The 24,487-nt window shown below is 40.8% G+C and overlaps 1 protein-coding gene across 4 annotated transcripts; it reads left to right on the forward strand.

Moving 5' to 3' along the window:
- Nucleotides 1-71: 71 nt before the first annotated feature.
- Nucleotides 72-24,082, forward strand: TPMT (thiopurine S-methyltransferase). Of its 4 annotated transcripts, none has more exons than XM_033434842.2 (9): nt 72-171; nt 5,254-5,437; nt 6,459-6,551; nt 10,451-10,583; nt 14,134-14,186; nt 14,868-14,942; nt 19,254-19,339; nt 22,635-22,679; nt 23,110-23,983. In XM_033434842.2, the coding sequence occupies exons 2-9, from the start codon at nt 5,298-5,300 to the stop codon at nt 23,220-23,222; spliced, it is 738 nt and encodes a 245-aa protein (XP_033290733.1). In that variant the 5' UTR covers nt 72-171; nt 5,254-5,297; the 3' UTR covers nt 23,223-23,983. The 4 variants fall into 4 exon arrangements, with proteins under 4 accessions (XP_033290733.1, XP_049572330.1, XP_033290735.1 ...); XM_033434841.2 differs by lacking the exon at nt 72-171 and adding an exon at nt 200-324; XM_049716373.1 differs by lacking the exon at nt 14,868-14,942 and having other exon boundaries at nt 23,110-24,082.
- The last annotated feature ends 405 nt before the right edge of the window (nt 24,083-24,487 follow it).

Below are 24,487 nucleotides of genomic sequence, written 5' to 3' on the forward strand. Positions count from 1 at the left end.
CGCCGCTGAGCAAGCCAGGGAGCGTGGGGAGGGGGGCGGGGTCTGTGCGCCACGGGAGGGGCGGGTCCGGGGGCGGGTCCAATAGCAGGGCTGAGCCTGGGGCTTAGGGACTCAGCCGGTGAGGCCCGCGGCAGCGCCAGAACCAGCAGCAGGCGACGGACAGCGCACAAGGTAGGCTCCGCCGGGTGCAGAGAGGGTGCGATGACCAATGGGACGTTTGCTAGGTGTGAGTGTGTGATCGGATTCCGGAACGGGGCGTCCCAGCCATCCGCGCCCTGAAATGGGCTCAGGGAGCCGAGTGGGAACGGGGAATAACGAGATCAGGTAGTGAATGATCTTTCTGAGTCCATGGTTAAAGTGACCCCAAAGCATTGTCGGGTATTGTTGATTTTAAGAAAAGAGAAGTACTTGCCGGGACAGTGAGGTGAACTGGGGTGCTGTAAATATTGTCTTGCTCCATGGTAATTGCATAGGTTGTATGCATGTATAAAAATTCACTGAGCCATACTCTTAAAATTTGTGCACTTTAGGGAAGTTATTCTTCAATTTACCAAAATTTTAAAATAAATCTAAAGCAGAAACATGCTTTTTGAAAAGGTGAGGAGGAAACCAGTCTTGGGAGTCCACCCAAGGAGAACTTGGGCGACCAAACTAGCACATCTGCTATTTCTGTGTATGGGTAAGAATGATTGTGAAATTTGCCTTTTCTGATTCTTATAATTTTGCACTTGTATCTTGCTTGTAGAAAGAAACTTTTTATTTCCCCAGAAAAGGATGTGGACAAGTTAAGTACAGGTTGAGAAGCTATGAGAACACCTAAGAAGTGATTAAGTTATATTCATGATGTTAAGTTATATTTCAAGTTTGTGTGAGAGGGGTAGAGTTGAACAATTCCAGGCTGCCCTGGCTTAGTGATAAAATTATGCTTCCCTTTTGTTTTAAGTAGAGAACTGTTTATGAAGGCTCAAGTTCAGGTTCCAAAGTTTCTGGCTGAATGTGGAAATGGGAAAACTGCAACTTTCTTTTGCTTTTCTGTACCCAATACATCAGATACTTCCCTCTGACCTCTCAGAAAACCCTGAGCATCACCTCTTGACATCACCAGGGCCTTGCAAAAGCCATTTGTTAACAAAAGTTTGCTGGGAAGTGAATTTGTGTTCCCAATTCCAAGAGAGGTGCCTTCTCCTTAAATCCTAAGCACACTGAAGCCAAGTTTTGCCATAAAGGGAACTTTTCCTTGAATAACTGCTTTTCCATGAATAATGATTCATGGATGAATCATTAAATTAACTCCACCAAGAATAGCCTGCTAGTGTAATCCAAACTAAATTAGTTTCACTAATGACTCAAAGGATATGTTACAGCTATTGTGTTGTATCGTCCTCACATGACAAATTTCACGTTGAAAGGACAGACATTTTCCTCATACCTTCAGGTAGATTTGCAGTTATGTTCACATGTCCTTTTTCCTCAGTTCCCTTTGTAAAAGGGGGAAAAAAAAGGAACAAAGAATGTTGCTCATCAACCAGTTATACTAAGGGTTAAAACACAACCCCCTGCAGAGGGTGATGTACCCCAGGCGATTTAGGACTTCAGGAGGGAAAATAAGGGTGAGGCATTCTGGGTTTTGTATAAATGGCCCCTAGATAGCATGCCTCAGGGAGAATTTCAATGGCCCCAGATTCTTGCATCTTCTTGTACATAGAAATCACTAAAATCATTCACTTGAGGTATCTGTTCTTTGTGATTAAAAGTAATCTTTTGGGCTTCCCTGGTGGCGTAGTGGTTGAGAGTCCGCCTGCCGATGCAGGGGACACGGGTTCGTGCCCCGGTCCGGGAAGATCCCACATGCCACGGAGCGGCTAGGTCCGTGAGCCATGGCCGCTGAGCCTGCGCGTCCGGAGCCTGTTGCTCCGGAACAGGAGAGGCCACAACAGTGAGAGGCCCGCGTACCGCAAAAAAAACCACAAAAAAACAACAAAACAAAACAAAAAGTAATCTTTTACCAAAATGTATGCTAGACTACATGTTTTTCCTAGTCAAAAAAAAAAAATCTTATACATGTGGAACATATATATTTGGAGCAGTTCCTCAGAGGTATCTGAAAGGCTCTCTCCCAGGCTATCATCCTCAGTAAGGTCCCCGAATAAAATTGAAACTCACAACTCTTATGTTGTGTGTTTTTCTTTAGGTCAACGCCTTTGTGTGCATTTTCCCATACCAAAAAAAAAAGCTATAAGAAAATTATTTGAAAATGCAAACTTGTAGGGTAGAGACGGGATATTGAATCTGTGCATCTACTTTTGCTTCCTCCTGAAACTCCACCAAAACAACAGTAGGATTTTTAAAGACATAAAGGGAAGACAGAAGAAAAGATAAAAGCAATAAAAATTTGAAACTAGAAAGCAGATGGACGAGTGATAAAGGATTTTGCAGACTGAAGAAAGCTAAATTCTAAACCAGCAATGGGGAAAGCCAATGAGCAATCCTATTTGCATTATAGAATCCCCCAATGCTCAGGAATTAGCGGCACCAGGTACCTCAGGGAGATGGAAGGGTATGGTTGAAATTAGGAGGATTGCTTGAAATTCTGGTTCCTAAAAGGCTAAGTCCGCAGATCCCTTTCCCAATTCCCTGCAACCAAGTATCTCTTCTTCACCACACCAGCAGACTTTGGGGGGTTTATTCCCTGGAGAGGGTACAGTCTTTGGACTGGGAAGATACAGTTCACAGTTGGGGGTGGGAGTACCATACTGAAAATATGGGGATTAATTGAACACAGGCAAACTGAATGCTGGGGCCCTTTCCCACTTTTATCCTTTTCTCGTGTGAGTATAGAACCATAGTCCCAAGGACTCAAACTTTCAACGGGAATTGGGAAGTCCATCTATGGAAAGTCTGATGAGTCCAAAGAGAATAAAGATAATGACATCTAAGTTTCCAAATAATATTTATTCATATTATCCTACAGAGAAGCTTACAGACAATAAGCCCCATCCACAAACTTAAACTTATAGTCAGCTTTTTGGTATTTACTCTTAAATGTGAGTAGATAATAAGAATTGCTAGGAATTTGAGGACAGTCACTAGTTTGAAAGATAGAAAACAAAACCAACAGAAAAAAATGACTCAGTAACAGACCATGCAGGTAAATAAGAGAAAATATTATATACATTCTATACATGAAGTAACAACAAAATAAAATGAAAAGAGAACATCAGAAACAAAAAGGAGCTCTTGAGAATTAAAGACTTGAGAGCAGAAAAGAAAAACTAAATAGCAAGGTAGAAAGATAAAAATAAGGTGGGCTGTCAGAAAATAGGACAAAACGATGAAGAGTTGGAAAATAGAAAAAAATATGAGAAATTTAGAGCATTGGGTCAAGAGCTTCTACAACCATAAAAAGGGGTCCGAGAAAGAGAAATAGAAAAAAAGGACCAAAATCATCATCTGAATAATTCAAGAATTTTTCCATAATTGAAGGATATGAGCTTCCAGATTAAAAGAAGTCAGCCAGATGGATGAAAGCAGACCCAGGGTAAGGCATAGAATTACGAAATTGCAAAAACTAAGGGGCGAAGAAAAGCTTTGAGAGAGAGAAAAATATTGGCCACATGGAAAATATCAAGATCCAAATGTCTTTGAATTTAAGCAGTAACGCTACAAGCTAGATGACAAGGGAATGATTTCTTCAGAATTGTGAGAGAAAATGTTTTCTAACTAAGAATTCTTACCCAGCGAAACTATACATCGAGGTTGGGGAATAAATAGTGTGGAGACATTTTCTACATGCAAAATTGCCAAAAGCCTTTTCTCCCATGCACTCTTTCTCAGAAAGCTGCCAAAGGTTGTATTTTACCAATATAAGGGTGGTAACCAAAGAAAAGGAAAATAGCCAATAGAGGAAACAGGAGATTCATCAAAAGATAAGAAGGAAGGCTCCAGGATGGTGGTAGATAAAGATCGCAGAAGGCTAACTGTGTGCCAGGAGAAGACAGCATCCAGGTCAGAAGGCTATTCTCTGAGATGACATTGATAGGATATCTGATAAGCGAAGAGATTGAGAGTGTATTGACAGGAGATTGGGAGAACTTAGAGTTGAATTAGTAATAAATATATTGAAATTTTATAAATGAAAAAGCCAGATAGTTATTAACTACAGAATAAAAAGTTGTACAGGAAAGGAAAAGTAATCATAGAATTCTATATGGCTTACCTGTGAATAGTATTTACCTAGTCCTAATAATGTGAACTTGAAATGTTTAATCACGAATATGCTATATCTATATGGAAAGGATAGGAAAAATGAGAAGGTGGTGTGTGTGTTGGGAAGTTGAAAGAGGACTAAATGCTTATTTTTCTAGATGCTTCCTAGAAATAAAAAATTAAGAAGATACAAAATAAGCATGCTATTTGAGTTATATTTTGAGTTATATTTCAAGATTCAGCTAAAAGAGTTAAAGATGTTTGTCTCATTGGAAATGGGGACTGCTGCTTTCATAGCTCTGTTGAACTCTGAATTGTGTGCATTATAACATTGATTAAAAAAATAAGAAGTAAACATTAAAGGAAATTTTAAAAATTGAAGAGTGAGATGCTAGGAAAGATTCTAAGCTTACAAAAGTTATAATGCCTGTTTTTTTTTTTTGGCCCTGTCTCTTTTTTTTAAACTTAAATTCTTTTACTCTAAGATGTAATTCAATTTATTTAAAGATCTTTCCTAATGTGTATTATGAGATATGCCTCTACCATCAGATTCACTGAAAAGTAATTTTTTGTATAGCTTTTCCGTGAATATTGAAATATTTTTAAATAAGCCATACTGCTGGGACTTCCCTGGTGGCACAGTGGTTAAGAATCCACCTGCCAATGCAGGGGACACGGGTTCAAGCCCTGATCTGGAAGATCCCACATGCCGCGGAGCAACTAAGCCCATGTGCCACAACTACTGAGCCTGCGCTCTAGGACCCGCGAGCCACAACTACTGAAGCCCGCGCGCCTAGAGCCCGTGCTCCGCAACAAGAGAAGCCACTGCAGTGAGAAGCCCGTGCACCGCAACGAAGAGTAGCCCCCGCTCGCTGCAACTAGAGAAAGCCTGCGCACAGCAACGAAGAACAAACACAGCCATAAATAAATAAATAAATAAATAAATAAAATAAAAGCCGTACTGCTGAGAATAATAGGTTTTTTCTTCATTCATCAATAGAATTGAAATGCACTTAAGTGACAACCTTGCAAACATTTTCCACTTAGGCATTGGAGACATTTGTTTCTGAGTCAAAGCTATCTACAAAACCATGGCTAATACAAGAGCAGTACTTGATGCTGAAGAGTACCCCAACACTGAGGTACAGAAAAACCGAGTGCTAACTCTGGAAGAATGGCAAGAGAAGTGGGTGAATCACAAAATTGCATTTCACCAAGAACGAGGACATCAGTAAGAAATGTTTACGTTTCTTTATATCAAATGTTGGTCTATAACAGAAATGCTCTATCAGAAACTGACTTTGGAAATAGAAATAATAATATAGATATCCATTATTTGATTTTAAGATGCACATTTTTAGATGTTCACATTGGAGCATCTCTGAAATCAGGATGCATCTGTGGCATGTCATAGGTGAATTGGTAGTGATATTTCTTCTCATGGAGTATAAGTAATGGTGTGACTTACAGTTGATGACATCTTAGATTTATGAAATATGTCTTTTTTTTTAATCCCCTATAACATTTATTTGTTGGGCATACATGTTTATACATACGCAGATGCTCAGGTTATATTAATGCTGGCATCTCTATGCTGAAAAGTGGTGGTGTTCTGACTTTGCTTTCCAATAGCATGTGTTCAAATGTTAAAGTATTATCTATATGGTAGAAGAGAAGTTGAGAGAAATTAATCAGTGAGCTGAATGCTAAGCAATGTAATAGTAGTAGTAGTAGTGGGCTTTGAAGCAGCAGCAATAAAGATGGGTCAGTGCTGAGTAAAGTGGTTGTGACAGATGTTCCTTCTTCCAGGCAGCCACCCTGACTGCCCAGGGGACATCATTATTATTATTACATTTGCACACTAAGTAATAGTTGGGGTATCATCCTAGAACCATTGTATGAGTTATCTCTGTCATGTAGCTGGCCTTAGAAGACACACACACACACGTATACATTTTCAAAACATATCAAACAAGGAAAAATTAATTTTTTATGTTTAATTACTAATCAGGAAAGCCCCAGCTTTGAGTCACATTAACTGCTTGCCAGTTACCTGACTGAGCAAGTTGCTTAACCTTCCTGTTTCTTCATGTATAAACTGGAGATTTTAATGAATAATGTTACCTACTTCATAAAGTTGTTGGGAAATATTAAGTGAGGTAATACATGAAATGTACTTAGCATTGTAAAATTGTAGTCCCTTCCTCTGTGTCTTGGGCTAATTAAAACAAACAATTTTTTTTTCTCCCCAGGCTATTAAAGAAGCATTTGGATACTTTTCTTAAAGGCGCGAAAGAACTGAGGGTATTTTTTCCTCTTTGTGGAAAAGCAGTTGAGATGAAATGGTATGAGCAGATAAGCATGAACGTACTTTCTTGTCTTGATGATAAACACTTTGGGTGAATAATAGGATGTAAGGTTAAAAAATCCCATTCTCAGGAAATGCACAGGGATTCTATATTTTTAGTAGACTAATACTGATGGGTTCATAGAGGTAATACTCTCAAACAGGAAGACAGTGCAGAAACAGAGGGGAGAACTAGTCTTTCTGTATTGAGTTTCTAAGCAAAAGAATTAGTCTACAACCAAAGTGGTGGGGGAGGCAAAGGATGGGACCAGCCTTCCCACTTAAATTTCCTTCATCTTTTTGGTGGTTTAGTTTTTGTAGGTGGTTTTGGAATGTAACTAAGTTAATTTTAGGTATTTTAAATAGAGGTGGACAGAAAAGCTCAAAATGAATTACAGCTTTTTGGCAAAACCGTGTATAGTCCACAGTTCAGCTCAACTCTCCCATCCCTCTACGAGCACATAGGAGGTTTTGTTTTCATGAATCATTGCTAATAAAACCAGTGATAAAGAAAGTATTTCTTGTGAGTAATTCTCTCTTGTGAGAATTCATTTTAATTCACAAGCCACTGTCACTATGGGTTACCCTAAAGTCACAAACCTGGCAATCGTTTCCTATACAGAATTTGTTGTAATGATAATGTACGGAGGCTATCGTACATGCCAAGATATAAGCTTGTATAAGCTTGAACGTTGAGAACTTTGATCGTCAAGCAGGAAAGAAAAATAAAATATATGAAAATGATTAGTAAATGAAAAATATAGTAACTTAAAAATGCTCTCTGCCCTACATAAATACAGGTGGGCAAACTACAGAACATGTGTGCATTGGGAGTGGATTTCTGAGCGGGGATGGTGGCATTTTTGCAGCCAGCCCCCTGCTCCCTCAACTTGTAGCTGAGAGCATTTGTGAGTGGCTGCTGTGGCTTAAGATTCTAGGGTGGCCACGAAATTGAGAACATTATATCCTAACCAACTCACTGAAGCAGAAGAAAGAATTACTTTGCAAACTACCTGCAAGAAAAACATTAACTCTATGAGCAGATTGTCTTTTTGCTGTGTCATAAGTGATAACAATCTAGTTCTAGCAGAGGCTTTGATACAAGGTTAGAAAATGGTATTATGAAACAGCCAATTAAATGTGATTGTTGAAGATTTAGGGTCTAAAGTCCTTTGTAATAAAAATGCCAGAACTAAGCTACTGTAATTGTATAAAAGTTATTATATTAGAGGATTTTTCACTTAGGTAACAAATTTGTATATTAAGGTCTATACAGATATCAGATGTGAATAGATAAACTATGAGTTGAAGCCCAAAAGCATTAACATAAAATGTTGAAGACATTTCCTTAGGTTTTGGGTTTCTTTTAGGACAATATATTCCAGTAGAATCCAGCCTATGCCAGTCTATAGTAGGCTATGGTTCATTTTTCCATATATTGAGTAGAAGTAAAAATCCATGCAGCTGGTTTGGGTAACTTTTTTGTTTATATTTTATAACTTCAAAAAATGTATGGAGAATAAAAAAAAATATTCCATGTATGTTAACTTACAAATTTCCCAGGAAATGTGAAAGACAAGTTATTAATATGTATGTTTTAGAACTATAAACAGTACATGTTCTGACCACATTGAAAGTGTGTCCTTTTGTGTAGGGAATAGGTACCATCAGTTCTGCTATTATTCAATTGTTTTGAAAATGCTAATTGCATTCTAACTCCACTAATATATTAAGGAACAATTTGAGCATGGTTTGAATTTCACATCTGCTTATATGTAATTTTGTCTGCAAGAAACATGAGGTGAAACACCCAGCTCTACTAAACCGTGTACAAATAGACAAAATGCACCCATGCATAAACCTCAACTATCTCCCCGATACCTCAGTTCACCTCGGTGTGCTGTGAGCCACTTGCTCCCATCCACAGCCAGTGTTGGAACTTTCCACGGCTGCCAATAATCCCCCTTCCGTTACTTTACAATAACTTGAAAGCTGCAGCCCTTCCAACGCCTACAAGTCTACAAGTAAACTTCAGGTCTCTCTCAAGGTAGAGTGCCATGTTGTAGTATTTATATATTTTGTAACCATTTAACATGTAAAACTGTGCCACCATGTCTATTAGGTTCTTGTCTTTTTTCTTTTTAATGTGGCACTAAGTTTTTTCTTCTTAAGTACTATTTAATCCATTTTATTTCTAAATACTGTTTAATTACATATTATTGAGAAAATCCTGATTCACAGAGACGAGTTATGGCAAATGCGCAGCAGCTTTTTCTTAAAAAAAAAAAAAACCTTTTTAAAAATTAAGGTATAATTGACATACAACATTATGTTAGTTTTAGGTGTACAGTATAATGATTTGATATTTGTATATACATATATTGCAAAATGATCACCCTAATAAATGTAGTTAATCAACACATAGTTACAGAACTACATAGTGTTGTATGTGATAAGCACTTTTAAAATCTACTCTCTTAGCAACTTTCAAATATGCAATACAATGCTACTAACTATAGTTACCGTGTTGTACATTACATCCCCATGACCTATTTATTTTATAACTGAAAATTTGTACCTTTTGACTTCCTTCACCCATTTCACCCATTGCTCACCCCCAGCCTCTGGCAACTACCAATCTGGTCTCTGTATCTATGAGCTTGTTTCTGGTTTTTGTTTTCTTTTGATTCCACATATAAGTGAGATTATAAGCTGTTTGTCTGTGTCTGACTCATTTCACTTAGCATAATGCCCTCAGAGTCCATCCATGTTGTCATAAATGGCAAGATTTCAGTTGTTTATGGCTGAATATACTCCATTAGGACAAAGCTGTTTAATGTGTACTCCAACCCCCATTTTCCCCATAAGCCTCATGATTTTTACTGCATGATTTTGCATGGTGTGTGATTTTTAAAAATGCATATGTTGGGCTTCCCTGGTGGAGCAGTGGTTGAGAGTCCACCTGCCGATGCAGGAGACACGGGTTCGTGCCCCGGTCCGGGAAGATCCCACATGCCGCAGAGCGGCTGGGCCCGTGAGCCATGGCCGCTGAGCCCGCGCGTCTGGAGCCTGTGCTCCACAATGGGAGACGCCACGGCAGTGAGAGGCCCGCGTACTGCAAAAAGAAAAAAAAAGCGTATGTTGCATAACTGACTTATGTGTTTATTTAATGTAACATAAAATCAATACTGTACCTGGGTATTTGTGCCACTAGTGCTGTTTTCTTTGAAGTCTAAGATCCCAAGACTGAATTCTGTAATTATAAACCTTAACAGAAAAATACTGGTAAGCTTTTGCATATGGTAATCAAATAAATTTTTGGATAGGGTTTAGTGTAAGTGGAAATTATAAGGTTATTATAGAAATGGATGATAATGTTCTAGAGCCGAGTGCTCCAGTACGGTATCTACCGGCCCCATGTGGCTGTTTACACTAAGTCACACGAGCCACGTCTCAGGGCTCAATAGCCTATGTGGTTAGTGGCTGCTGGATTGGACAACACAGGTATAGATTTTTCCATCATCACTGAAAGTTTTAATGGACAGAGCTGATTTAGAGAACTTGAAAAGCATACCTAATTCATAGGATGCTTTTAAATCAGAAACTCTTCCAGTCAAATCCATTTGTAGTAAATCAACATGTTAAGGTATAATTTTCCAAACTGTTAAATTTTTCCTAAGGTCATATAAATCATTTTTTCAGAATTCCACATAGCATAAGGTTTGAGAATATATAGATCCACTTTCTGTGTATCTACATGTTCTGTGAAACGTTGTGAGTCTGAATTCAAATAAATCCCTTAAAATTAAGGAAAACGTATGCTTATTGGTACATATCCTTTTACTTAGTACTGTATTTGAAATAAAAATTTAAGTGTAATTATATGATTTTATGCAGGTTTGCAGACCGAGGACACAGTGTAGTTGGTGTGGAAATCAGTGAACTTGGGATACGGGAATTTTTTATGGAGCAGAATCTTTCTTACTCAGAAGAACAAATTATGGAAATTCCTGGAGCCAAAGTATTCAAGGTGTGTTTTGATTTTGGTAAATAGTTATTTCCATACCCCCAGAAGAAGGTTTTTCTCAGCATGAGTAAGTGAGGATACTATACAAGTGTCAGATGACCCCACTTTATCACCAGATTCACCTGGATATTATACAGTGTAAGGAGCATAAAAAGATAGACAGTAGCTAGGTGTGAACAAATATATATAAAAGCCAAGGTCAAAGCTTATTTGTCGTGATTTTGGTTTGGGTTTGTTTGATTTTTAATTTATAAACACGTGTTTCTGAGAACCTGTCTTGTGCCACACCCTGCATAAGACACTGAAGAGATGAAAACACAGTCCCTGCCCTAAAGAATCGCTTAGCTTAGGACAGAAGAGAAACAGAGGAGGCTGTTTGTCATACATGGAGCGAAGTGTAATGACACGGGGTATTAAGGGAACAGAGAGGAATGTTTCCTAACCCAGCCTGGGGGAGCTTCCTGAAGTGTGGTGACAGATAGGGCTAGGACAGGCAGAGAGTCAGGTCATCCAGTCCAGATGTCCTGTAAAGCTGGTACCTGAACGTGACACAGCCAGCTTTTCTTTTGTGACCGACCACCCTTGTGGCCTCAAGGGAAGGGCAGTAGCCTCCTGGCAAAGAGACCAGATAGGAGGTTGTGAGCAGTGGTCCAGGAAAGAGATCCTGAAGGGCTGCACCAGGAGAGCGACGGGGCACTTAGAGGAACAGATAGATTAAAATGATGTTTAGGGTGTCAAACTGGGAGGATTTAGTGATTAATTGAGTGGGGGTGGTGAGTTCACATTTCCAGCTGAGATGACTGGTTGGATAGCAGAGAATAAAGGAGAAGCAAGTTGAAGAGCAGAGAAAATGAGTTTTGTTCTGGAGGTGAGTTTAAAAGACCTGTGGCGTGATGAAGGGATAACTGGCAAACGTCTCTGAAGCATGCGCCAAGCATTTGGGCTGGAAATGATAGATTTGGGAGTTGTCCTCCTCCTGTGACCAGAATGATCCAGTGGAACTGCTTCGCTAGCTTGGGGTAATAATGTGGAAATAAACAGAGACCACCCACATGAGAACAAGCAGAGGCTGTCAATTCAGAGGGAGTCGCCAATTGAATTTGTCAGAGGCTCAAAGCCTGGCAGGGGGGTAGGAGAGCTTTCTAGAGAAAAATGCGAAGGCTTCTGGCACTGTTGGCTAACTAGAAGCGACATCCCTTGTGATTGGTTTGGGAAGCGTATTTGATTTTGAGCTAGAAGAGAGGCGTAGGGGTGGAGGGGAGGCGTAAAAATCAGGGAGGCTGGCAGTCATTGACCACGTCCTGCAAGGCTGTGGTTAGGCTTCCCTGGCTAGTTGGTGCAGAGGTTATGGGTCCGAGCTCTTACCAGATGTGGTCTGGCCACCATCCGTCTGTACATTCGGTCTCTCGCAAAGCACTCTCTTTTCTAAATATTGAAATTAATTGCTCAGGTCACTAGGAAACTTGAGAGGACTTTATTTTACAGCTTCCTCCCACTCCATTCTGAGATCATCTAAGAGTTGCTGTTTGCTCAGTCCGGAGAGGCTAGTCCTCTTCCAGACTCCTTGGAGGAAGTGGTTCTCAGCCCTGGTGGCACATTTGAAATTATCTGTGGATCTTTTAAAATTCCTAGTGCCAAGGCCTTGCCTCCAGCTAATTCAGTCAGAACCTCTAGAGATGGGGCCTGGCATCAGGTCTATTTAAAGCTCCTGGGGGATTCCAGTCTGCAGCCAAGGTTAAGATTCACGGGCTGTTTCCCTGCCTCCAGACCCCTTCCTCTCAGGGCTGACCCCCACTGTGCTTCCAGACTGGTCTTCAAAGACCCACCCACCTCTGTTGCACCTTATTTCAGAATAAAATCCAACATTTTCACATCCTGAAGTACATCTCCTACCCTGCTCCTCCCCCCACCTCCCAGACTTCTCACCTCCCACACCCGTGATGTCAGCAGATGCATCCAGCCAGTTCTTCGGCCACCTTTTTTTTTTTTTTTTAAACATCTTTATTGGGGTATAATTGCTTTACAATGGTATGTTAGTTTCAGCTTCACAACAAAATGAATCAGTTATATATATACATATGTTCCCATATCTCTTCCCGCTTGCGTCTCCCTCCCTCCCACCCTCCCTATCCCACCCCTCCAGGCAGTCACAAAGCACCGAGCTGATCTCCCTGTGCTATGCGGCCACCTTTTGTTCCGCCTTTCCTGGTGCTCGGGCAGTGAGTTCCCTGCTCTGTCTGCTCTGTTCCCACAGTTCTGGGCACACAACCAGAACAGTACAGCCCATTCTGTACCGTGATGGTTCTTTGTTCCCGCACCTCTCTGCTCCATCAGGCTGTCCTCACTGGGGTCAGAGACTGTCAAATTCACTGCAGTATCTAGAACTTGGGCTAGTCCTGTCTACAAGGTGCTCAGGAAATAAATGCTCATCAGTCAGTGAATGAAAGAGAGGACACTGGGGAGTCAATACAACTGCACTTTTCAGGAGTAACTTTTTTTTTTTTTGCGGTACGCGGGCCTCTCACTGTTGTGGCCTCTCCCGTTGCGGAGCACAGGCTCCAGACGCGCAGGCTCAGCGGCCATGGCTCACGGGCCCAGCCGCTCTGCGGCATGTGGGATCTTCCCAGACCGGGGCACGAACCCGTGTCCCCTGCATCGGCAGGCAGACTCTCAACCACTGCGCCACCAGGGAAGCCCTTCATGAGTAACTTTTAAAATGTCTGTCCTTTCTCTCTCAGTCTGCCTGGTAATTGATTGATGTGTATACTTGTCATTAGGGGGTCAAAATATTAGGATTTTGCTAAAGTAAACATTGCTAAAATATAACAAGCCCCAAAATGAGTAACAGTTAACTGATCTTCAGGATTAACCAATCTGATTTTCCTTTTTGAGTTGATCCAAAAGAACCCTATATAGGTTTTTAATTTTAAAAAGTCCCATTAAAAATTATTTTCAATAAAATTGTATTTTATTTTCAGTTAAAAAAATATTTGCATAGGTTGCAAGGTGCAGGAAGTGAGGGGGGAAAGATGGAGAGGAATTCACCAAAATGATTAAAATCACTGTGTTCAGAGGGTGGCATGCAGGTTTTTTCTTTATTCTATAAATTCTCTGCAGCATGGTCCATATTTATTTCAAAATTAAAAAAATAAAAATTTATATTTTTTATAGATTAGTGTTTTTTAAAAATATGTTATTTATTTATTTGGCTGCATTGGGTCTTAGTTGCGGCATGCAGGATCTTTAGTTGCAGCACATGAACTCTTAGTTGCGGCATGTGGGATCTAGTTCCCTGACCAGGGATTGAACCCGGGCCCCCTGCTCTGGGAGCGCGGAGTCTTAGCCACTGGACCACCAGGGAAGTCCCCCCAAAATAAAAATTTAAAGTAAGATGTCTAAAAAAATTGTTTGCCGTGAAATTATGTTCTTTATGTTTAATTACACATTCTTTCTCTACCACCCATGTGCTGCTTTGCCCCTCTTTTTTTTCCCTTGACCATTCAAGTACCTCCTAATTAAGTAGAATTTTTTTTTCTTGACTTTTTCATTGCAGAGTTCTTCAGGGAACATCTCATTGTACTGTTGCAGTCTTTTTGATCTTCCCAGGTAGGACTGATGTCTACCTCTGCACTTTTAAAAACTCGAGTGTTTGCTAGGCAATGCTGGGGTGGGCTGAGGGTCTTTTTATCACTCCCATTCCCTTGCAGTAGCACCCATGAAGCACTGATTCGAGTCTCTGTTCTGCAGTTATTTTTAACTGCAGCCTGTATGTCTGCACACTTGATATCTTTGCCCTTGGGTAGCTGCTAGGCTCTGGAAAAATTATTAGGACCCTAGGAAGGTAGGGAAAAGGAGGGGAGAGCAAGAAAGTGTCTTCCACTTCACACCTGTGTCTGTAACAGAAATGCATTTCAGGGTGTGGACGGAGGTGAGAGCTCATCTCCTAAAAGTCCCTGATACCTGTTCCAGGGGCTGGGAGGAGAGTTGTCTCAAACTGTCCCTTGTTCCTCCTTTGTGCCCCCAAGTCCAAGCTGCTGCCACCAGCTCCTAGATCTAGGAGGAGATGGGCAGCTACACACACACACACACACACACACACACACACACACACACACACACACACACACACACACACAAGCATATCCCTAGAGACTCTGAGGAAAAGCAGATGTGAGATCCCAGTTCCTTAACAGCTGGTGAGGTTCTGACATGTGCCATGGGGAACACTGTGTTGTTAAAGATTTTATTTTTCTTACATAAATTTTTTTATCTTTTTCTTTCTGGTAGAGCAAATATTGGCAAATTTGACAGAATTTGGGATAGAGGAGCATTAGTCGCTATTAATCCAGGTGATCGCAAACGGTTAGTGATTTGGCTCCTTTAATTATGTTGTTTTTTTCCCCCTTTTTTAGCCTCCTTAATTTGCTATATTGTACTTTTTCTGGTTTCCAGAAGATTACTAGACTTCTGCTAGTTTGAAATAGCTTATTGTATTTGGAATTAGAAGACCTATATCCAATAGCATCTTGGTCTAAAAAGTATAGGATTTGGCCACGGGAACATGGGTGCAAGGCTTGTGGCTCTGTCACTTCTAAGCTGTATTGCCCTGGTCAAAGAATTCAACTTCTCTACACTTTAGTTTACTCCTCTGCAAAACTGTTAATTTTCCTACTAATACCACCCTCACCACCTCCACTGAGAGTACCAGGTAATACTTGTTCACTCCTTGCCATGTGCCTTTGTGAAACAACACAATTTATCCACCAAGCAACCCTGTGAGGTATTACGCTATCATTATTCCCATTTTACAGATGAGGAAACTAAGGTCAAAGAGGTTAAGTTACTTGTCCAAAGTGCGGCAGCAAGTACGTGACAGAATTGAGATTAAAACCCAAGGACTTTGGCTTTAAAGTCACGCCCATGACTAGGCCCCCTCACACGGTTGTTGTGGGAATGGAAAGAAATAACACGTGTAACAAGTGCCGTGTTGACCCTAAATGACTGCTTAAATATTAGCTGCTATTGTATTAGAGCTTTTGGTCTAGATATTTTGGGTGACCATTCTTTTGTACCTGGTCTTATTAGAAAATAAAATTAAAATATGCGAAAGTATACTGAGTAAAATGTGACCCCTCCTGTGTACTTTCCAACCCAAATATCATTCACAGCCTTACTTGGGTGTAACACATAAATACTGAATTACTTCGTTGTATGGAGGCAGACTCAACATATCAGCAAAATGAAATTTCTCTTTTTAAAAATGAATTGTTTGGAAAAAAAAAAAAAAATGAATTGTTTGGGACTTCCCTGGCAGTCCAGTGGTTAAGACTCTGAGCTTCCATGGCAGGGGGCGCAGGGGCTTCAATACCTGGTTGGGGAACTAGGATCCCGCATGCTGCACGCGGGCCAAAAAAAAAAAGAATTGTTTGGTGAGTAAGGCTTGTTGCCAAACCTAATCTTATTTTAATTAGACATTGCCACATCCTCTTTTTTTTTTTTTTAAAGATTTAATTTTATTTATTTTTGGCTGCACTGGGTCTTCGTTGCTGCACAAGAGCTTTCTCTAGTTGTGGCGAGCGGGGGCTACTCTTTGTGGTGGTGTGCGGGCTTCTCCTTGCGGTGGCTTCTCTTGTTATGGTGCACGGGCTCTAGAGCTCAGGCTCAGTAGTTGTGGTGCACGGGCTTAGTTGCTCCATGGCATGTGGGATCTTCCCGGACCAGGGCTCGAACCCATGTCCCCTGCATTGGCAGGCGGATTCTTAACCACTGCATCACCAGGGAAGTTCCACATCCTCTTAATATATATTTTCCTCTGGTGATAAGTCACACCCCTTTTTCCCTTTTCTTTCTGACACCTTCCTCCTTTCTCTCTTCTCTGGGACCCTCACCTTCCTCACATGCCTAGAAGTCATCATTCCCGGAGGGACCATCCTCAGCACGGCTGTGCTGTCCTCTCTCCTGTACTTGCTCCTTCAAAGATTGCTTCAGTTCTCCTATTACTTTCGTTCTGGTATTCAACAAATACAGATTAAGTTCCTACTATGTCTAAATACACATGATGTTGGGGAAATAACTGAACAAGTCGCGCATGGTATTGGCCCTTGTTGTTTCTGTATTTCCAGCTCTGTTCTTTCTCCTAAACACCCACATCCCATATCCAGTGTCTGCTCGGCATTTCCCTGTGACATCAGTGTCCGTCATCAACTCAAAAGTACCACCTGTGACTTCTGCGTCTCCATAAGACACCACATTTATACACTAAACTCAGTTCTGCTGAGTCTCTAAGATCGTAGGTGTTCCCCGCTTCCTAAGGTTGTCTACCCTCTTCCTCGAGGTTAGTCTCTCTGCAGGCTTTGGTTGCGTCACTCAGATCCCCAAGGCAGTGGGGAGCAAACCCGAAATCACAAAGCTCACTCTACAGACCGTGCACCTTGTGTTCAGTTATTTCTCCACCATCTGGCTTAATTTTTATAGATAATGATATCATCTGGCATAATAATAAATATAAATATATGTATATAAAATTTTAGCACATAGTAGGAGCTTAATAAATATTTGTTGAGTAAATGAGTGAAAACAAACCTGACTCAAAGCAAGGAAAATACACTGTTTCCCACCAGCCACCATTGCCTCCTCTCTCCTAGAAATAAAGGCCATCTAAGTGGCCTCTGAACTGTTTAGTTCATGGTAAGAAAGAGTCATGAGGCCCCTCCAGAGCTCTTGGAGAATCTAGTTCTAGTTTGGTCACAGACTCTGTCTTCCTGGTCCCCCTCTTCTCTTTCCTCCCCTTCCAGGCGTGTGTGTGTGTGTGTGTGTGTGTGTGTGTGTGTGTGTGTGTGTGTGTGTGTCTTGTCACAGCCCCAAGAATGCCTTGGCCTTTGTTTCCGGAATAACTGCTTATTTTGAGCCATTAGGAAGATAAATGACTTTATCTTAGCATTTACAGTACTTAGTGCTTTTTTCCCAGTCCTGCTGAGATTACATGGGCGAGAACGGATGTGGTTTCTGCTGTGACTCTCAGGTTTCTTGCCTACCATCAATCATACCTCTCATTTTTCTGAATTTTTGAGGCTGGTGGACAGAGAAAGTCCGCATTCCAAGAGGAAGGATGCCTGTGAGTCCTCTGAAACCCTGCCAAACCTGTCTGACCGATCACTTCATGGGGACAGCAAGTCCCTCCTTTCTTAAGAAGAAGAATCTAAAGTTAAAAAGTAAAGGTTTCTGCTCAGAAGTTTGCTTAGGTCTGATTCTTTCACTTGCAAGGAAGAGTGACCAGCCCAAGCCAGCTCAAGTTTTAAGGGAGTTTATGTTGAGGATGCTAACGGAATAAGCTACTGACCCGAGCATTTACCACATACCAGGCAGTGTTCTAAGCACTTTATGTGTGTGCACTCATTGAATTCTCACAACCACCTGTGAGTTGGTTACTAGTTTTATCCCCATTTTACAGATGAGAAAACTGAGGCACAGAGGGGTTAAGACTTTGTCAAGCTTACATAGCCCGTAAGTGGAGGGGCTGGACTTTGAGCTCGGGGACCTTGCAGAGTCCGTACTCCTAACCCCCATGCAGGACAGCCTCCCTGATTTCTCCCAGGGCTCCGGACAGGGATGGCAGCACAGCCGGGCCCCGTGGAAAGAGCCAAGGCTCCTCACTCAGAGCTGTGCAGCTCGTCCACCTCTGTCTGTCTGTCTGTTTCTCATGGCCTCTTACCTCCCTGTGCATGCCTCCGCTGCCCTCCTACCTCAGCACTCAGCTTCCTCTGCTCCAGCCTCCACCCAGCACAGAAACTCCTGCGTTTGGTCCAATGACCACAGCGAACTAGCAGCTCCTCTTTGGATCTCTTAACTCAGTTTCCCAGTGGAGTCATCTGATTGGTCCAACTTGTCATTCTGTACCAGACCCAGGTCTGGCTCCTGGTCTGTCTGCTGATGGGCCCTGTTAGGGCAGGTCCCCACTCTGAACCCATCAGACACGGCTGGGAAGTGGCATCACCTGCTCCTCAGGACACCTACTCCAAAGGATAGTTGCCGTAGCACTCGGGGTTTATGCCACCCGTGCAGAACTGTAATGTCATAGTACCTTGAATTTTGGCTTGTTTATTAGTCTTATCTCTCTCCAACTAAAGAGAGGAAAGGGACTGTGTTTTGTACCTCTTACCCGTGCCCCCACTGATGACCCCGTCATCCAGGATATTTGTTAAGCTGCAGCATCCCAGGCCCCACAGCAAACCTACTGACTCAGTCTTGGGATGAATGAAGCTCGAGCATCTCTTCTTCCAGCAGGTGCCCAGGTAATCTTGATATCAGCCTGGTCTAGGAACCACTGCCCCAAAGCTGGCAGTGCTTCGGGAAATATACGTTCAAAGCTGATGGGCCTCCGGGGACCACATCACGTTGGAAGGAGCCTCTGTTCTGCTTAATTTGACATCGTCTGGTCTGATGGGCTCCAGAGCCAGGCCTCCTTTGGATTCCCATCCTTCGCTATTTCCCAGCTTAGGCAGGTAACGTCATTTGCTGAGCCCATTTATAGCTTTTTAGAATGAGAATCTACTTCATGTGATTTTTTAGGAGAGTTAAACTCAGTAATAGAGATGAAAGGAAAAGCTGGCTTCCCTCCCTGCCTCTCGTTCTTTGTAAAGAAATGTAACACATGCCTTTCAATGTTCTTTTCAGCTATGCAGATATAATGTTGTCCCTAACAAGAACTGGGTTTCAGTACCTCTTGTCTGTTTTTTCTTACGATCCAACTAAACATGCAGGTAAAGTTTCTTGTTCTTTTTTCCAGTTGCCTTGTTTCGTGATTTAACTCTATGACTTGGATAGCATTATTTTCTCCTGTGAGGCATACTGCTGATACACACGCAGTCTGTGTCATCCATGGTGGTGGGGATGGGATGTATTGGGCTGACGCCTACAAATACATCCTCATAGGAGGATGGGGTGAGACGTGGACGTGGGGAGGTAGGGGTGTGCAGGAAAATCTCTAAACTATTGCTGTTTTTAATTTCTGGAACTTTATAATTTATTGCATTTAAAATATAACTGTATTTGTTTTGAACGTGTAGAAGGGATGTTTTCTTCTGGATTCATTTAAATGTGTTTGAACATTAAAGCCTGACCTTTTTTCTTTTAACATCTTTATTGGAGTATAATTGCTTTACAATGGCGTGTTAGTTTCTGCTTTATAACAAAGTGAATCAGCTATACCTATACATATATCCCCATATCTCCTCCCTCTTGCGTCTCCCTCCCACCCTCCCTATCTCACCCCTCTAGGTGGTCACAGAGCACTGACCTGATCTCCCTGTGCTATGCGGCTGCTTCCCACTAGCTGTCTATTTTACATTTGGTACTGTATATGTGTCCATGCCACTCTCTCACCTTGTCCCAGCTTACCCTTCCCCGTCGCTGTGTCCTCAAGTCCATTCTCTATGTCTGCGTCTTTATTCCTGTCCTGCCCCTAGGTTCTTCAGAACCATTTTTTTTTAGATTCCATATATATGTGTTAGCACACGGTATTTGTTTTTCTCTTTCTGACTTACTTCACTCTGTATGACAGTCTCTAGGTCCATCCATCTCACTACAAATAACTCAATTTCGTTCCTTTTTATGGCTGAGTAATATTCCATTGTATATATGTGCCACATCTTCTTTATCCATTCATCTGTCGATGGACACTTAGGTTGCTTCCATGTCCTGGTATTGTAAATAGAGCTGCAGTGGACATTGTGGTACATGACTCTTTTTGAATTATGGTTTTCTCAGGGTATATGCCCAGTAGTAGGATTGCTGGGTCATATGGTAGTACTATTTTTAGTTTTATTAGGAACCTCCATACTGTTCTCCATAGTGGCTGTATCAATTTACATTCCCACCAACAGTGCAAGAAGGTTCCCTTTTCTCCACACCCTCTCCAGCATTTATTGTTTGTAGATTTTTTGATGATGGCCATTCATTCTGACTGGTGTGAGATGATATCTCATTGTGGTTTTTTTTTTTTTGCTGTACGTGGGCCTCACTATTGTGGCCTGTCCTGTTGCGGAGCACAGGCTCCGGACGCACAGGCTCAGCGGCCATGGCTCACGGGCACAGCCACTCCGCGGCATGTGGGATCTTCCCGGACTGGGGCACAAACCCGTGTCCCTTACATCGGCAGGCAGACTCTCAACCACTGCGCCACCAGGGAAGCCCCTCATTGTGGTTTTGATTTGCATTTCTCTAATGATTAATGATGTGGAGCATTATTTCATGTGTTCGTTGGCAATCTGTATGTCTTCTTTGGAGAAATGTCTACTTAGGTCTTCTGCCCACTGTTGGATTGGGTTGTTTGTTTTTTTTGATATTGAGCTGCCTGAGCTGCTTGTAAATTTTGGAGATTAATCCTTTGTCAGTTGCTTCATTTGCAAATATTTTCTCCCATTCTGAGGGTTGTCTTTTCATCTTGTTTATGGTTTCCTTTCCTGTGCAAAAGCTTTTAAGTTTCATTAGGTCCCATTTGTTGATTTTTGTTTTTATTTCCATTTCTCTAGGAGGTGGGTCAAAAAGGATCTTGCTGTGATTTATGTCATAGAGTGTTCTGCCTAGTGTTTTCCTCTAAGAGTTTTATAGTGTTTGGCCTTACATTTAGGTGTTTGGCCTTACATTTAGGTCTTTAATCCATTTTGAGTTTATTCTTGTGTATGGTGTTAGGGAGTGTTCTAATTTCATTCTTTTACATGTAGCTGTCCAGTTTTCCCCGCACCACTTATTGAAGAGGCTGTCTTTTCTCCATTGTATATTCTTGCCTCCTTTATCAAAATTAATGTGACCATATGGGCCTGGGTTTATCTCTGGGCTTTCTATCCTGTTCCATTGATCTATATTTCTGTTTTTGTGCCAGTACCATATTGTCTTGATTACTGTAGCTTTGTAGTATAGTCTGAAGTCAGGGAGCCTGATTCCTCCAGCTCCGTTTTTCTTCCTCAAGATTGTTTTGGCTATTTGGGGTCTTTTGTGTTTCCATACAAATTGTGAAATTGTTTGTTCTAGTTCTGTGAAAAATGCCAGCGGTAGTTTGATAGGGATTGCATTGAATCTGTATATTGCTTTGGGTAGTAGAGTCATTTTCACAATGTTGATTCTTCCGATCAAAGAACATGGTATATCTCTCCATCTATTTGTATCATCTTTAATTTCTTTCATCAGTGTCTTATAGTTTTCTGCATACAGGTCTTTTGTCTCCTTACGTAGGTTTATTCCTAGGTATTTTATTCTTTTTGTTGCAAAGCCTGATCTTTAAGTCATGGCTTTTCAGGAAGAAGTGAAAACGAAGTACATACACTTTTAATTTGTAAAAATACCCTATTTGATTTTTAATTGAGCCTTTTTAAAAAAGTGCTTTGTGTTAGTATTATTTTTTTCTGTTTGAATAAGTCAGATCTTAAAAACTCATTAAAAGATGAGACCTAGTGTCCATAATTAAGTCTGGGACAATCAGATGGAAATAGAAAATAAGTAACAGGATGTCAGCTCTGTGAATGTGATGTAAGTTCCCTTCCTGAACAGTAGGCCTAAGGAAGGGCCTGTAGGAAGAAGATAGAACAGGCCTTGTCTGGGGTGGAGGCTAAGAATTCCCTTCTAGGAAGGGGCAGAAGCTATTTCTTCTAAAGTAAATGGCCCACAGAAAAGTGGGCAGAGTTTGTAGATTGAGGGTAAGTGCAGGAGTGGTAGAAAATCTCTACCCTGGAAGCAGGAAGCCCCAAGGAAATTTGTTCATGAACTCCACTCTGATTTTCCTGTTCCCAAGTTCCAGCTGACTCAGCCATCTCATGTAAGCTGGAGATGGGCAGCTAACATTACCAGTCCCCTCAGTAAGCCAGTCTTTGGTATCATATGTGCAAAAGAAGCAGCAGAAGAACCTGTCACATCCTCACCTATTTGGATAATTGAGTTATGTATGGAATGTGTATACCAAGGTCATTGGAAATAAGCTGAGAAGTGGGCCCTGAGAATTTATTTTTCTTTACAATTAGATCTATTAGAATTTATTCTTCACCATGTTTCTCTTTTACTTAGGTCCACCATTTTACGTTCCAGATGCTGAAATTAGAACATTGTTTGGTAAGTTACAGACATGTGCTGTAAATTTTGAAATAAAGTCAACAGTTAACTGTTTTGAGCTATTAGCAAACTATTAATATCTAGAAGTATATAAAATTTAAAAGTCAGAAGCCAGTTAATTGGAGACTATTATATCCAAAAAAGGAACCCATCTCTGTAATAGGACTTTTTAGCTAAATGGTATGCTTATGTTAAAGACATCTGAATTCTTCTACAGAGATGGTATGTTTATTTTAGCTCTTAGGAGTTATAAGTGATAATAACAATTCAGAGTGCAGAAAATTTACCCTTAATATTTATTTCCCCATGTTCATTAAAAAGAAAGAAAAGATCTTCAGTACACACTCTTTTAAAAACCATCTGATATGTTTTTAGAACTGGTTGCATTCTTCATAAAGTTTTAACTTGTCACACTTTCTTTTTGTTTCAGGTTCAGTGTGCAATATTCATTGTCTGGAGAAGGTTGATGCTTTTGAAGAAGGACATAAAAGTTGGGGAATTGACTACATTTTTGAAAAGTTATATCTATTTATAGAAAAGTAAATGAGACGTAAATAGAAGCAAGTAATATCAACATGTTTTTGAGCAATTGAAAATTGTGCTAAGGCATGAAAATATAATAGGTGACTTTTGGAAAAAAATTCTTCACAAATCACATCACAGATCTTTGCTCAAAAATGCTTATAACTTTTTAGGAAAAAAAACATGTACTTTGGAAAAGAGACTGATTGGGGGGCGAAAGATTATACCTGTGTGTCTTACTTACAGATTGCAAGAATTTTTTACAATCAGCATGTATTACTTGTATAATTAAAGAATAAAAGAAAAATATAATGCATATAACTTAAATATAATAGACAGAAACATATGCATTCTTTACGAAATTTAGAACCATTGAGTAAATGTAACACTTTAATGGGGTCCAAGGTAAAAGATAATGGTCTAAGACATTACATAAACATTAATTTTTACTGTAAACCCTCATATTGTACTCAATCCTAGCACTCCTTTTCACATTTTTTCTCCTTATATAATTTTATATATGGCAGAATGAAGAAATAAACTTTTAAATTAATGAAATTAACCAATCTATATGGAAAAAATATTTTTCCCAAACTGTAAAAAGTATCTTTAAAAGTTGTTTTCTGTGTTTGGCAGTTTTTTGTTTCTCGTAATTTAATCTTGTTTAAATGATAGTCTTACGAAGTGCAGTGTACTTAGGGCTGGATTCATGCCTGTTCATTATGAAAGTTTAGATTAAAAACTTTTCAGTTTTTCATTAAAAATCACATTTTGATAAATCAGACATTCCTTTCTTACTGCACTACCTAATATTTAAATGATTTAGATTGTTTAGCTCATGTTAATGGGATGGTGTATATTATAAAAATTATTTCATTGTGTGTTTATGAAAATTTCAGAAACTTTGAAATCTCCAGCGTCTCACTTTCAACCATACATCTCCAGCTCATTTTTCTGTGTGTGCTCAAAACCTTCGAGCCTGCACCACTTTCCCCTCCCCACCAAATCCCTCACCCCTGAAGCCAAGCACGTGGGGCATGAGTTGTGAAATTAGATAGGTGGTCAGAGTGGGTGCTGGAAGACCAGGTGCCCTTGGGGGAGAGCAAAGCTGGAGACCAGAACCCAGGTTGGGTCCAAGGAACCACACAGGTGATAGAGATCTGCCTGTTAAGGAGGTGCCCGGAGGCTGCCTGAAACTCAAAGCCCACCAACCCAGGAGGGATTCAGGTTCGTAATGGTAGCAAGCTTTTGCTCCTGTAAGCTCACAAGCCCATGCTAAAGCGCCT

This window comes from Orcinus orca, chromosome 10, assembly GCF_937001465.1.
Source record: "Orcinus orca chromosome 10, mOrcOrc1.1, whole genome shotgun sequence".
Classification (NCBI taxonomy): Eukaryota; Metazoa; Chordata; class Mammalia; order Artiodactyla; family Delphinidae; genus Orcinus; species Orcinus orca.

What these genes read in the sequence shown, in the direction of transcription:
- TPMT (XM_033434842.2), top strand. Translation starts at nt 5,298, where the DNA reads ATGGCTAATACAAGAGCAGTACTTGATGCTGAAGAGTACCCCAACACT. An exon ending in CACCAAGAACGAGGACATCA is followed by an intron (nt 5,438 to 6,458) that starts GTAAGAAATGTT and finishes TTTTCTCCCCAG; the next exon opens with GCTATTAAAGAAGCATTTGG. An exon ending in AGTCTTTTTGATCTTCCCAG is followed by an intron (nt 14,187 to 14,867) that starts GTAGGACTGATG and finishes TCTTTCTGGTAG; the next exon opens with AGCAAATATTGGCAAATTTG.